We start from the raw sequence: 12776 nt of genomic DNA, 5'->3' as shown, positions 1-12776 counted from the left end.
TCCCAGGGGAAAGGCCCAAACCAGGGCCAGCTGTGGCCATGCAAACAGCCCTGGGCTCGGCAGCCCAGACCCAGGTTCCAGTCCTGGCTCGGCACGCCCCACCACTTACCACGCTGCTCTGGGCCCCGGAGGACACTCCCCCGCGGCCCGGGCTCATCCTCCAAGCAGCCCACGCCAGAGGCAGCTGAGCCTGACCTCCTCATGGGGTGCGAGAGCCAAGCAGGCAGAGATGGGGTGGCATGGGGACGTGGGCTGTGGGGGGCCGCCAGCCAAGCACACGCTGAGAGCCACGGGCAGCTGTGCCACACTCACCCGCCCTCCACAGTTGGTCTGAGGTTGGAAAGTGAGGAACAGAAGAGGGAGCTGCTCAGCGGTGAATGGGATAAAAGGAGACTGTCCGCCAACAACACCCCACACAGCCCAGGGCTGGGCTAACTTCTCCGATCCGAAGCCACCAACCGCCAGCCCCAGGGCACCTGGGCCCCACCCCCTGCAGCTCAGCCCTGCCCGGCTGTGGGGACCAGCTGGCCCCTAGAGAGGGAGTCAGCCCTGAAGAACATCTTTTCGGCAGATCACTTTGCATGTCTACACCTCAGTTTGCTCATCTGTAAAAGGGGGACAGTTAGCACCCCCTGTCGGGGTTATGTGAAGATGGAAGGGCCTAACCCTAGGCATGTACCTGGTTACAGGAAGCCACCTTCCTTAAAGAAGGGACCCCGGAACCACCTGGTCTGTGATCACCACGTGGCGTGAGGTGGGCTCCATGCACTCATTCAAGGACCCTCCATGGAGACTTGAGGGGAGGCCAAGAGCCACCTTCTGGGGGCCAGGGAGGAAAAGCTTGGGCCTGTGGGAGGCAGCAGATTCCTCTGGTGGGGTAGGTGGGGGTGGAGGTGGGGGCGAAGGCTGGTCAGTGGGAATCAAGCATGGAGACGTGAAAGGGCATGGCATTTGGAAGGTCTGTCCGAGAAAGGTCACTTTGGCAGCTGTGCGAGAATGGGTGGTTGTCCCGGAGGCTGGGGGTAGAGACCATTTCAGACCTAATGAACCAGTCAATGGAGGCGGTAGGAGCCAGACGGGGCTGGCCCTGGGATCAGGCTTGGTGACCATGAGCAGGACCAGGCAGGGTCAGAGAGGATGCACTGATAAAAACTGTGAGAAACCCTCCTGGTGTGGGGCCCAGAACCTTCTCTCCCCAGCAGAGCTTCCAGGGCCCTCTCCATAGCAGAGGCCCCAAGCGCCCTGCCTCCTGGATGTCCCCGCTTCTGTTCACCCGCCTGTCCAGACCGGACCCCACCCTCCCCGCCAACCCTGCTCCTTCTCACACTGCCCAACCTGGCCAGCAGAACTCCACCATCCTTCACCCAGGGCGAGACCTGGGAGGCCCTTTACTGCCTCCCTCTCCTCCGTCCCAGCCCCCTCTCTCTGTTGGCGCAGCCAGCCCGCTGGCCCTGGCTGCCATGGGCTCTTGGCAGACTGCTGCAGATGCCCCCCTACAATCTACCCTTTGCTCCGAGCCAGGGCCAGCTTTTCAAAAATGTGACCGCGTCACCCCCCTGCTGGAAACCCTCAGGCAGTTTCCCATGCCTACAGGACCAAGACGCCAGGGCCCGGGTCCTCACTAGCGGCATCCAACAGCCAGAAGAGCCCTCCGCATTAATCCTTCAGCTAACAGCACCAAACTCCATCCCCTGCCCCCTCGCCCAGCTTATTCCTTCAGTTCTGAGCAGAGATGATCCCCTAGAGGAAGCCAGGCAACCTCCTATGTAATCTGCATGGTCCCTGTCACTTGGCCCACCTGACTCCTCTGTAATTCTGGGACAAGGCCTCTGCCCTCTAGCCACGCTGTCCTCTCTACCCAGGCCCAGCGCATGCATGGCACATACGACAGGCTCAGCAGATATTCCTGTGCGATCGAAAGAATGACTAACAGGTGGAGAAGAACTGGAGTGGACAGCATTAATTGGTGCTCCCGGGGAAGAGCAGGGAAGGGAGCTGAGGGGACAGCCTGTCAGCAGCCACTGGGCAGCCCGGCCGACAGTGACAGTGACAGGTAGGATGGCCCCAGGGATGTGGCTCACGGAAAAAGCACAGAATGGCATAGGAAGCAATGTTCCTATTTGTGTAGAAAAAATTAAAAGATTTATATGTAATTTTATATCATATTTGATATATACCCTATATAGTCTTTCTCTTCGAGGGTGGATAAGAAATTAGCGGTGGTTTTCTCTGCGGCAACTTTCTCATCTACAGCACATGCGCCCATTTCAAACTAACTAACAGAACGGCGGTCTCTCCGTCAATGAGGAGGACCCCCCCCGCCCCGGCAGGAGGGCAAGAACACGCAAGCGCTGGGTGCAGGAGCCTGTGCCCTCAGAAGGCCGCTGTGAAGGCCCACACGGTCCTTTACAGCTGGGAGAACTCAGCCTCTGGGAAGCAGAGGGCTCCAAGATCACACGCCAGAGAAGCAGGAGGCTAAAGGCGGGGTGCGGGCACACGAGCCCAGGCCTCGCTTCCCCACCTGGGCTTACCTAAACCCCAGGAATATGCCCGGCGGACGGTGGAGCTGACAGTGGGGTAGTGAAGAAGGGAGGGGCTTGGGCACCACGGGCAATGAGACCCAGGCCTGTCCTGCCCCTGTCTGGGCCTCAACACCTGTCCGTCCCCCAAGGCTCTTGGCACTGCTCCTGAGCCCCTCTGGCCCTCTCTCTCTCCCCAAGGGTCCATGGTCAGCAGGGGGTCCATGCCCAGCTGCCCAGCATAGGCCGCCTGCTCAAGCCTCCAGGAAGAAAGCCTGCCTTTGGGGCCAAAGTCTGGGAGAGGGAGAGATAAGGGTTATTCCCAAGCCAAGGACACAGCACACGTGGTCCCTAGGGGCCCCAAGTCCCCAGGCGGAGTTCTGAGGCCCTCTCTGGAACCAGAGACACGCTCCAGGAGATGTGACAGGAATGGCTCCACCACTTCCAGGAAGCCCCAGGCCTGCCAGCCCTGGAGCGTCTCCCTTAGCAGACCATGGAGACCAAGAAACATCCTGGACACACATACATTCCCAGAGTCGCAGCGGTGCTCACCCAGGAACTCTCCCCATTGTGCCAGAGGGAAGGCTGAGACCAGAGAAGAGCAGGGACTCCCCAAAGGCCACCTGCCAAGACTTGGACCCAAGCCTCCCAGACTAGGGCTCCAGTCCCTGTTCAGCACCAGGGAGCCCTCGATCCCTACCGGCCCTGCCACATGCTCCCAGGAAGGACACCTAGCTGCTGAGACCACCCAACCAGGGCTTGCTAGCTGTCCTCTGAAGGTCCTCCCCCACTGGGGGTGTCCAGGGCTGATTTGTGGCCCTGGAGTGCTATCCCTCAGGCTCTTAGGGGCAGGCTCCTGCAGCGGGCAAGCCCAAGGCAGACAGTCACAGACCGAGCGTCGCCCAGCCCAGGGCTGTGAGCGGCTGTGGTAATTGGAGGAAATCCTGGGTATGTGGGGCTGTGCCTGGGGTAACCCAAGCCACAAAGTGATGAGGGGTTGCCATGGTTAGGGACAGGTATGGTTTCTGGGTGGGACAGTGGCCCAGTGGCTTCTTCAAAGCTCTACTCCTACCCCATCCACTCATCACAGAATCAGCGAGTGAGCAAGTTGAAACCTGGAACGGGGCAATCCTTGAACAGAAAGGGTCCCCAGACCAATAGACACCCAGAATCCTGGGCTCATGGACCAACCAATCTTGGGACCCCCCAGGTGCTTCCTGAACAAGAAGGCCACTTAGGCACCTCATGTCGACTCAGTGCCCTGCCCCGTCCCCTGCCTCCTCTCCCCCACCCAGAAAAGAGACCACCAGAAAGGTTCCTGGTGAGGACTTCTAATGAGGCAAATGGCACAGATCGTGGGGCTTTCTGGAGAGTCCGTCAGCCTCTGGAACTCTTTCCTTTGCTCCCCTCGTCCGTCTATTCAAGGACAGAAAGCTGATTTCTCCGCTAGCTGCCAGCCAATCGGTCTATCCCCCCAGATTTCACAAACAAGAGTGGCTCTTCCTGAGGTTGTTTCTTCCCCTCTCCTTTATGACTCCTGTGTTTGCCTTTGTTCTTTGATTCAGTCCACCGACAGTCCCTCACGTGCGAGGAACCAGTTTGTTCCCAGGAATCAATAAACTTTGTGCAAAGTAACCCAAGGACATGCTCTGAGCTATTCTTAGACAAGGTCTGGGGGGTCTCTGGGGGACGCTCCTCCTGACAGGAGACTGGACCAGGACATCAGCTCTGGCAGTGGCCTCCCTGAGGGGGAGGTGGGAGGGAGGGGCGGGCTCCCACTTGCCTCCAGACCCAAGTGTCAGACTCCACCCAGCCCTGGAGACCAGCCACAGAGCTCCTCCCTAGGACCCTGTGTGACCACCCGCCACCTAGCGAGTAGGGAACTGCCAAGAACTGGGGTGCAGACACCAGTGGGTCTTCACGGGGTATTTCTGGCCTGGGCTCAAGCACCATGCTCCTGTCTGGGCGATGCTGCTCCGGTCTGGAGGTGCCCTGCCCTTCACCCCAGGTGAGGGAAAGAATGAGAGGGGCTGTATCAGCGCTAAGGGACTCCCTGTAAAAGCCAGTTGCCGTGCTTCTTCAGTGGACGAAAGTCAAGGACCTGGGCACGGCCTCTCCTTGGGAGCCTCCCAGACTAGGGCTCCAGTCCCTGTTCAGCACCAGGAGTGGCCAAGGGTCCCAAAGTGGGGAGGGTAGCAGAGGGCCTCCCGGGCAGCTGAGTGGCCACAATTCCAGGGCTTCTAAGAGGATGGATCCCTGACCTTGACGCGGCTCCTTGCTGTGACCGCTCAGGGCCGGTCACCCTGGCTCCTCCTCACGGTCTTCCCCGAACGCTGTATCCCCCGCCTCTGGGAACGCCACCGCTCTCCCTGAGCTGGGAGTGAGGCCTCACCCCTACGGACCCTGCAGAACCTGCTGTGTCTGCACCCACCTCGAGCGCTCCTCGCGACACTTGTCACCCAAGCATGCCCTCTCTACCAGCTTGCCTGGGGACCTACCTGGGGGCAGGGAGGAGGCTTCCCTCCTGCTCTCTCCTTTTGTTGTACAGCCATGGTTTCCTTTAGCGGAGCTGCTTCGGGAGGGGCTGGGTCAGAGACGTGCAGTGACCCCAGGACACAGCCCTGGACCTGGCTAAACCTCGTGGAGCCTCAGTTTCCCTATCTATACAATGGGACTATGGGCCTAGCTCAGCAGTTCTCAGACTGTGGTCCGGAGACCCCTGAGGGTTCTGAAGGCCCCTTCAAGAAGTTGTAAGTTCCTTTCCACCTCTGTATCTGTGTGGCCAGCTTTTCCTCAAACACTTCAACCAAACAACCTCCCATCAGACTGCCTGTGACGTGGGGACAGGAGCATTAGCGGTCCTCTGTTAAGCCAGACTTCACTACATCAAAGCTAATGATGACTAATATAATTTAAAAAATAATAAATAAGCATAAAGATATTTCACAAAATTATAAAATAACACCACTCTTCTTGCTAACTTGGGGGGCATATGTATAGTTATTTTTCATAAAAATGTTTTCCTGTAATAGATTTTATGGTTATTTTTTAAGGAATTAATACATTCTGTAAAGTTTCTCGGTTCTAATTTCTAATATGGTAAATATCAATAGAGACAGACTGCACTGACAAGTGCTCTTGGGAGTCCTCAATAATTTTAAGAGCATCAAAGCTTTCCAAGGCCAAAGAGTGAGAACCTCTTGGATACAATCTCCACAGGCCCTCTGTATTCTGATGGTCTCTGAACCCACCTCCTGGATCAGTTCAGTCCTGCTGAGTGAGACTGTGTGACTTGTTGAGATTCAAGGTGTAAGACTGGGGAGCGTACGTATGACTGGATCTTATATCAAGGGTTTGCAGAGTCAAGGAGTATGTTCTCTCCTCCATCCCCCTCTAAGGATACAGACTCCCGACCCATCCTCTCTTTGCTGGAGGACCAACGAATGGCAGGCTCCGACCCCACAGAGAGCCCAGAGGGGTCAGCAGTTCCCCATCTCTGGGCAAAACAAAGAGCCTCTCACTGACTCGCCCAAGGGCCGGAGGAGGCACATGAGCCCACGGTACACACCGCTCCCGCTCCAATCACACACCACACAAGGATGGCTCAGCCAAGGGGCTGCTGGCAGGTGGGTCCCTGGCTGCCTCTGGAGAGGGGGCTCCTGGGAGTGGGCGGGGCACACTCACGTAGATGAGGTGGTCCCGGTAGCGGATGAGCAGGTTGCGCAGGATGCCTGCCTCGTTGAGGTCTCCCAGGCGGATCATGTCCTCCACGCCGTGGACTGACGTGGGGTGCATGGGCTTGATGTGCGTGGCATTCTGCGGGGAGATCCAGTGTTCCTGTGGGGGGGCACCGTGGCTACGGTCAGGAGGCGCTCCCGGAACCCAGGCTGTGCTCTGCTGGGCAAGGGGCCCGGGAGGGACAGGGATCCTGGATCTGTGCGACCCTGGGAAAGGCCTCCTCCTCTCCTGTGGCCAAACAGGATCATTTTCAGGGACGGGTCTTCGAGGATGGTGCTGCCCACCCCGACTCTCTGTGGACCACTTCTCCTCTTAGGGAATTCTCTCTGCAGACCTAAAAGATGGGCAGGGCAGGGACTTTGGCCCCACTTCGCATTGTGATAAAGGGGAAGAGTCCCCCCAGTCACTTTGCAAGACGGAGTGGAGAGTGTAACCACTGGAATTAGACTTGACCTCAGATACAGGCTCTGGTAAAACAAAGACACGAAAAGTAATTTCAGCGCCGAGAATAAACCAACAGGCATATGGGATAGAAATCAGGGAAGGAGCTACCTCTCCAAAGAGAGGTTTTAGCAGAGATCCGAATGATGGAAGAGAGACCCTTACCAGTAAGGTGTGGGGAGAGGGAATTCCAGGCCCAGGGAACAGCAGAAGCAAGCCTCTGAGGCTGGCGAAAGCAGGCAGTGGAGATGGAGAGAAGTGGATCTGTTTGGGATACGTCTCACAGGGCTTGTTGATGAATGTGGAGCAGGGGTGATCTTTCGGTACTTGTGAACTCATGGGGAAACTAGGAGAGAGGTTGCCCCATGGCTCCCCCTACTCTCCCCTGCAATATCTTCTGCTGGGGGGTGCTTCCGGTGGTACGTCAGGCGAATAGCATTGTCGGTTTCAACAAACCTGCAAATCCCTCCTTCCCTCCCCAAGGTGGCCTCCAGCACCTTCTCACAATCTGGCTTCTCAGCAAGGTGAGAGTGAACTGTGCTCTGAGGTATGGCTGCAGCCTCAGTGGGATCCCACAGCCCTCGGGGGCCCCTGCCTGTTCCCAAATGCCAGACCCCTGGGAGCCTCAGGACCAGGCAGGGGTTTGAGTTTGGGGGAACAGGGGAGGAGAAGGGGATCCCTCTGCCCCCTCCCAGCTCAGGCCCTAAGACTTGGTGGTTAGGTGTGATGCACACGACATGTCCTCCCGTACCTGCTTCTCTTCCAGGTCCCCTCTGGGAATAACCAACCCCAACAGCTGGACACTAGCGAGAATCTGGGGCATTAGCCCCTCATCTCATCCTATCCCCAATCTAACTGGTCACCCAGTCCTACTCATTCAGCCCTCTGAAGTGTTGTTGCTGGTTGAGCAGTGCCCTCCTCAGCAACCTCAAGCCCCTGCCCTGATCCAGACCGCCACCTCTCACCTGGCCCCCTGGCCCTTGCTGTCCTCCAGCTCTGCCCCAGTCCCTCACCTCCTGGGAGCTTCCTCAAGCACCTGTCTGATCCCAGGGCTCGGGGGCTTAGAGCCCTTCCCTGCCACCCCCCCACCCCCACCTGCAGCCTGACATTCAGAGGCCAACCTGAGGTAGACACAGGGACTTTGGGCCTTCGCTCCAGCAATCCCCCACACTTCCAAGCCAGGGAAGGTTGGTCTGCACTTCCCCAAACACTTCTATGGCCTTGCTCATGCTGTTCCCTTTACTTCTTTTCCACTTAATCTTCGAGGCCCAGCTCAAAGTTTTCCCAGTTTCTAAAGCCTTTGCTGACCGTGATGCCCACCCTCACGTGCTCCACTGGCCACCCCCTCACATCTGCCGCAGGCTGTGTCAGGGCCTCCTCTGGGCCCCCACGTTGCCTGGGTCTCCCATGGCAAGGCAGTGGTCACACTGGGCTGCCATTGTCTGAATGCGGTTCTGACCTCCCACTGTGCCCCAAGGCTGGGGACTCGTGGCGGCCAGTCTCTGTGTCTTCTAGATTCTTGGTCCACAGTGCCTCATACAGGGGCCACACGCAAGTGGTGTGGCAGAGAATCTGACGGGATGGATGGCTAGCTGGTGGCTACTGGGGACCAGCTCTGAATTAGAAGCAGAAATCCTAGTCATAGACACACCCTCGTAGTCCCTTTTTCCCACCTTCTCACTTCCCCTGAGAAAACAGGATTGGAGTAGGACGGTGGCCTGCACCAGGCCCTCAGAGGAAGCAGGGACAGGGCCAGCCAGAGCCCACAACTCCAACTGCCCTGGCATTTCACGGCACCTCCTGGGCCAGGAGCACTTCAATCCAGCTCAGGCCCTCACGCAGCCCTCCCCGAGGCATGAATGGACTGGATGGGGAGATCAAAGAACCCGCCTGGACTTTCCAGTCCTGAGTGGAACATTCCTCTCTCCCATTTTATCCTGTTTCTTGATAAAAGTTGATCCAGTTGGAAACTTTCCTCTGCCTGGTCCCTGCTCACAGACTTGCTGCTAGGCTCCAGTGCCACAGGGAAGAGAATGCCTAGGCAGACTGTCTGCCTTCCCCGCTCGACCCCAGCCTCTGGTCCCCACAGTCCCTCCCCCAACAGTTCAGCAGAGAGGTGACAGACAGCTCAGCCACCGCGCAACCCTGTAGACCCGGGCACACCACTGGGCCTCCCTGAGCCTCCATGACCTCATCTATGCAATGGGAATTACAACAAGGAAGTCCCTTCCTTCTTGGAGAATTTGGGGGGATTAATTGAGACACTAAAGGCCAACCTTTGTTTCACTCCCACCATGTCTAAACAGTGCTGGTGCCTGATAATTCCCCATTCAGGACTGGGTATTATTACTCTAACGCTTTCTGGTTTTACAGAGGAGACCTATGTTCTTGTTTGTTTCTCATAACATCCCATAACAGAATCACCAGTCCCCATTTTATAGCGAGGAGTCACACTCAAGTGACTAAGTGGCCCACCCCGTTATATGGCAGACCCAGGCCTCTCTTCACCCCTTTCCCGCACGGAAGGACTCCCAACGGAGTTGGGCCCCTCGGGCCAATGTCCACAGGCACCTCCAGCATAGACCAAAGTGTAACCAGGGCACAAAAGGAGGCCTGGCTCTGAAGAAATGCGAGAGAGAGAGAGAGAGAGAGAGAGAGAGAGAGAGAGAGAATGTGGCCAATCCCAGAGACTGGTGACACATTTGGAAAAGAGGAGCTGGCCTGATACTGAGTTTGGAGAGACAGGGACCGTGTGCCCCGTAGAGGAAGGGGGGGAGGGTCGCCTCTGTTCCAACGGGAATAGCTTGGGCAAAGGCAGAATGTTAGGATCCCAGCTCATTCATTCATTCATTCATTCATTCATTCATTCATTCATTCATTCAGCAAGGCTTCACAGAGAATCCTGTCTGGACAGACGCCCTGTGGGGTCTCAGGGGAACCAGATGTGACTCGCCTAGTCCTTGCCCTGGAGTTAAGGGCGTCTTGGAATTCAGAGGGGTCAAAGGTAACAGCCTGGAGGGCGGAGGGCAGGGGGTGGGGGGGATGAAAGTGGGAAAGCCCCCGAGAGAAGAGGCCAGAAGCCCTGGGCCCAATGCTGCTGAAGCAAGCCAGCCTCCCTGACCCGCTCCCGGCCACGCAGTCATGTCCCCCCGACCTGCAGCCCCCACTCCCAGGGCTCCAGTGGGAGCCGGTGGGAGGGGAGCTCTGGGATCCAGTGACACAGTTACAGGACACCGTCTGACATGCAACATGACCAGGTGAAACGTAAGCCTGCAGGCAGAGTCCGGAGCCCGCCCTGGGGGCTGCAGGCAGGTTTGTGGGCCTGTCTGGGCTGCCAGCTGAGCTGTGTCCCTTCTCTGACTGCGACCTCACAGTGGCTTCCTAGAAGGTCCTAGAACCAGAGCCTCCAGAAGGACCTGCAGGCACTCCCGTTCTAAAGCCCAGGGGACAGGGCATGATTGAACAGAACCTGAGCGCCAGAGCTGCCCCTGAGATAGGGGAGGGGAGACGCTACACGGAGGCCAGAGGTCCTGGGTACCACTCCCAGCACCGTCACTTCCTAGCTGTGTGACCAGGCCCGGTGGTCCTGCCCTGTCCCAGCTTCCCCTTGGGGAGCAGGGCATTTGCCCCTCATGGATGCCGTGAGGACCCAAAGACAGCTTGGGTCAAAGGGCTTTGCAGACCCCATGGGGGTGTCCCTGAAGGCTGCAGGAACAACAGTGGTGCCCCTGACCCCTTAGAGCCAGTATCTGGCCTCCCCCTAAGCCCTGCCCTTGCCCCCAGGGGAGCCCACTGCACTCTCTTTTGCCTCCAGCATTCTAGGACCCCAAGACAGAAACTTGGTTCTATCCCTCTATTCCCCAGCACTGGGCACAGCACCAGGCACAGTGCATCTCCCTGATGCACTGAATCTCCCTGCTAAGCTAGGACCCTGTTCTCAGGACCATGCCCCCACGTCCCCACACCACGGACACATGTGCTACCCCTCTAGGCCCTCCTCCAGACCACCTGCCTTCTCCAGGGCAGGACCCTGACCTCGTACTTTTCCGTCCCTCCCCACACCCACTACCCACACAGCTTACGCCTCCTGTGTCCCTTTCTTCCAGGGCCACAAGGAATCAAGCGCTAATCTGTTAGATTCCCAGGGCGGTGCCAAGGTAAGCAATGAACTCCTAGGATGCCATAACCCAGGAGAGCAAAACTCAGGCATTTTTACTCTAACTCACTTTACTGAGGTGTTCTCTACAGGGGCCCCAACTTATGGGTCAACAACCCAATGAGATAGTTACTGTGATCCCCATCTTACAGAAGAGGAAACTGAGGCTCTGAAGGGAAGGAGACTTGGTGAGGGATGCATAACTAATAAATGGGCAGGATGGAATTTGAATCGAGTCTGTCTGACTCAAAGCACCCCTGTGCCTGAGGAGCTCGCAGCCTGGTGCCGCCCCCCGCCCACCACCGTACATGTGCACGTGCCCCCCCCCATCTCTAACACTAGGCTAGAGTCCACTAGGTTGGACTGAGTGCTTACGGAAATAGAACCCGGCAGCCTGGGCAGAAGGGGAGCACCCTCTCACTGGGGCAGTGGGCAAGCTCCATGGAAGATGGGGTGTCTCAGAAGTAGGGGCACAGGTACTGCCTCCACCCCTTCAGGTTACTGCCCCGCCCCTGCCTTGGGTGACCTGTCAGCTTACGTCTTCCCAAAGGCCTAGGGGCAGGGGAGGTAGCGGCTACTCACATTGCCTTCGTCGTCCACCACCTGGATCTGCCCAGAGTCACAGAGCTTCACCACTGCTCCGATGGGCACGTCGAACTCCTGCCCAGATCGCAGGTCCATCCAGACATAGTCCCCCTGTGGGTGGGAGAGAGCCCCAGGCCAGGTGAGCAGGGAGGGGACCCTGTGCCCCTGCCCTCCTACCAGCAGAGACTCCTGAGCCACCACAGGAGGGGGAAGAAAGGGGAACTTGCTCTTGCTGGAAGCCATCTGGTGCCAGGCCCGGCCTGAGCACTGATGCGAGGTCTTCAATCCCTTGTCTGTAACAGCTGTTACTGCCCCCATTTCACAGATAGGTAAGCAGAGGCTCAGAGGGGGGAAGAGACCCCACGGCTGGGCAGCTTCACACCCAGGCCTGTCCAGTGCCCAGCTATCCCCAAGGCTCAACACCCCATACACAGACAGCAAATCTTTCGAGGTTCAGGCGGAAACACCAAGCCATCAAACCACTTCCCCTCTGTCCTAAAGGAGGCAGCCCCACAAGACACCCAAACAGCCTCCATCACCCACGGGGGCGAGTCTTATTCACAGGTGTGGGCTCCTTGCAGTGACACTGCTCTGTGCTGGGCCATGTGATATGAGTCCCCCACACTGCCTCCTGGCTTGCGGGGAGAGCCCCGACCTTGAGGGGGAGGGTGTCACGCTGTGTCCCCTGCTCTTACTACGTACTCAGTAAGGCGCACGGAAGCCAAACCCAAAACCCGGAGTCAGAAAAATGGACTAGGAACAAGCGTTTTCAGCACAGATGCATTCCGCAAACACACACGGAGCACCCACTGAATACGGGGCACTGACTGATCTGAATGCTGGGGATCCAGCAGTGACCGTGGTGTCTACACTCCAGCTGGGAGGAGGCAGAAAACACACAGCTGAGCAAATAACGTTCACGCGATCACTGCAGAGGATGGTGAGGACAGCGAAGGGCCCAGGCACCCAGAGGGCGGAGAAGGCCTGAGCCGGGCAACAGCCCTCACGCTGGCCAAGACCCAGCCCCGTAGACGCTCACCGGCCTGCAGGTAAAAGCTGGATTTTATCCTAATCCTTGTAAGAGTATTCCCCCGGAGGGCGAGAGAACATAGACATCTTAATAAAACTAGAATTTACCAGGCGGCAGTTAGAAACAGAACAGCTGATAAAACAGAGGACAATGAGGTCACTCCATAGGAACGGCCTCAGACAAGTTACTGATGGACTTGAGCCTCGGTTTCCACAGGTGTCTGAGGAGTGGGCTCAGGGAGACCCGAGGCCAACTCCTCACGGCCTCAGCCTCCTCCTGTTCCCATCAGAATCAACCATTTTTCGGC

At 57.6% G+C, this 12776-nt stretch overlaps 1 protein-coding gene across 6 annotated transcripts in view; it reads right to left on the bottom strand.

Annotated features, from left to right (window-relative positions):
* MYO7A (myosin VIIA) overlaps nucleotides 1-12776 on the bottom strand; it is a 79431-nt gene that overhangs the window by 51881 nt on the left and 14774 nt on the right. For all 6 annotated transcript variants that reach the window (XM_087868178.1, XM_045816141.2, XM_045816146.2 and 3 more), the window contains 2 exons: nucleotides 11437-11550; nucleotides 6204-6356 (listed from right to left, as the gene is read on the bottom strand). In XM_087868178.1, the coding sequence (XP_087724304.1) occupies nucleotides 6204-6356; nucleotides 11437-11550 (267 nt within the window). The remainder of the gene's footprint in view (nucleotides 1-6203; nucleotides 6357-11436; nucleotides 11551-12776) is intronic.

Source organism: Ursus americanus, chromosome 16 (assembly GCF_024610735.1).
Source record: "Ursus americanus isolate L20-20 chromosome 16, mUrsAme1.1.p, whole genome shotgun sequence".
Classification (NCBI taxonomy): domain Eukaryota; kingdom Metazoa; phylum Chordata; class Mammalia; order Carnivora; family Ursidae; genus Ursus; species Ursus americanus.
Note: the sequence above shows the minus strand (reverse complement) of the source record. Positions and strands in the feature narration are given on the sequence as shown.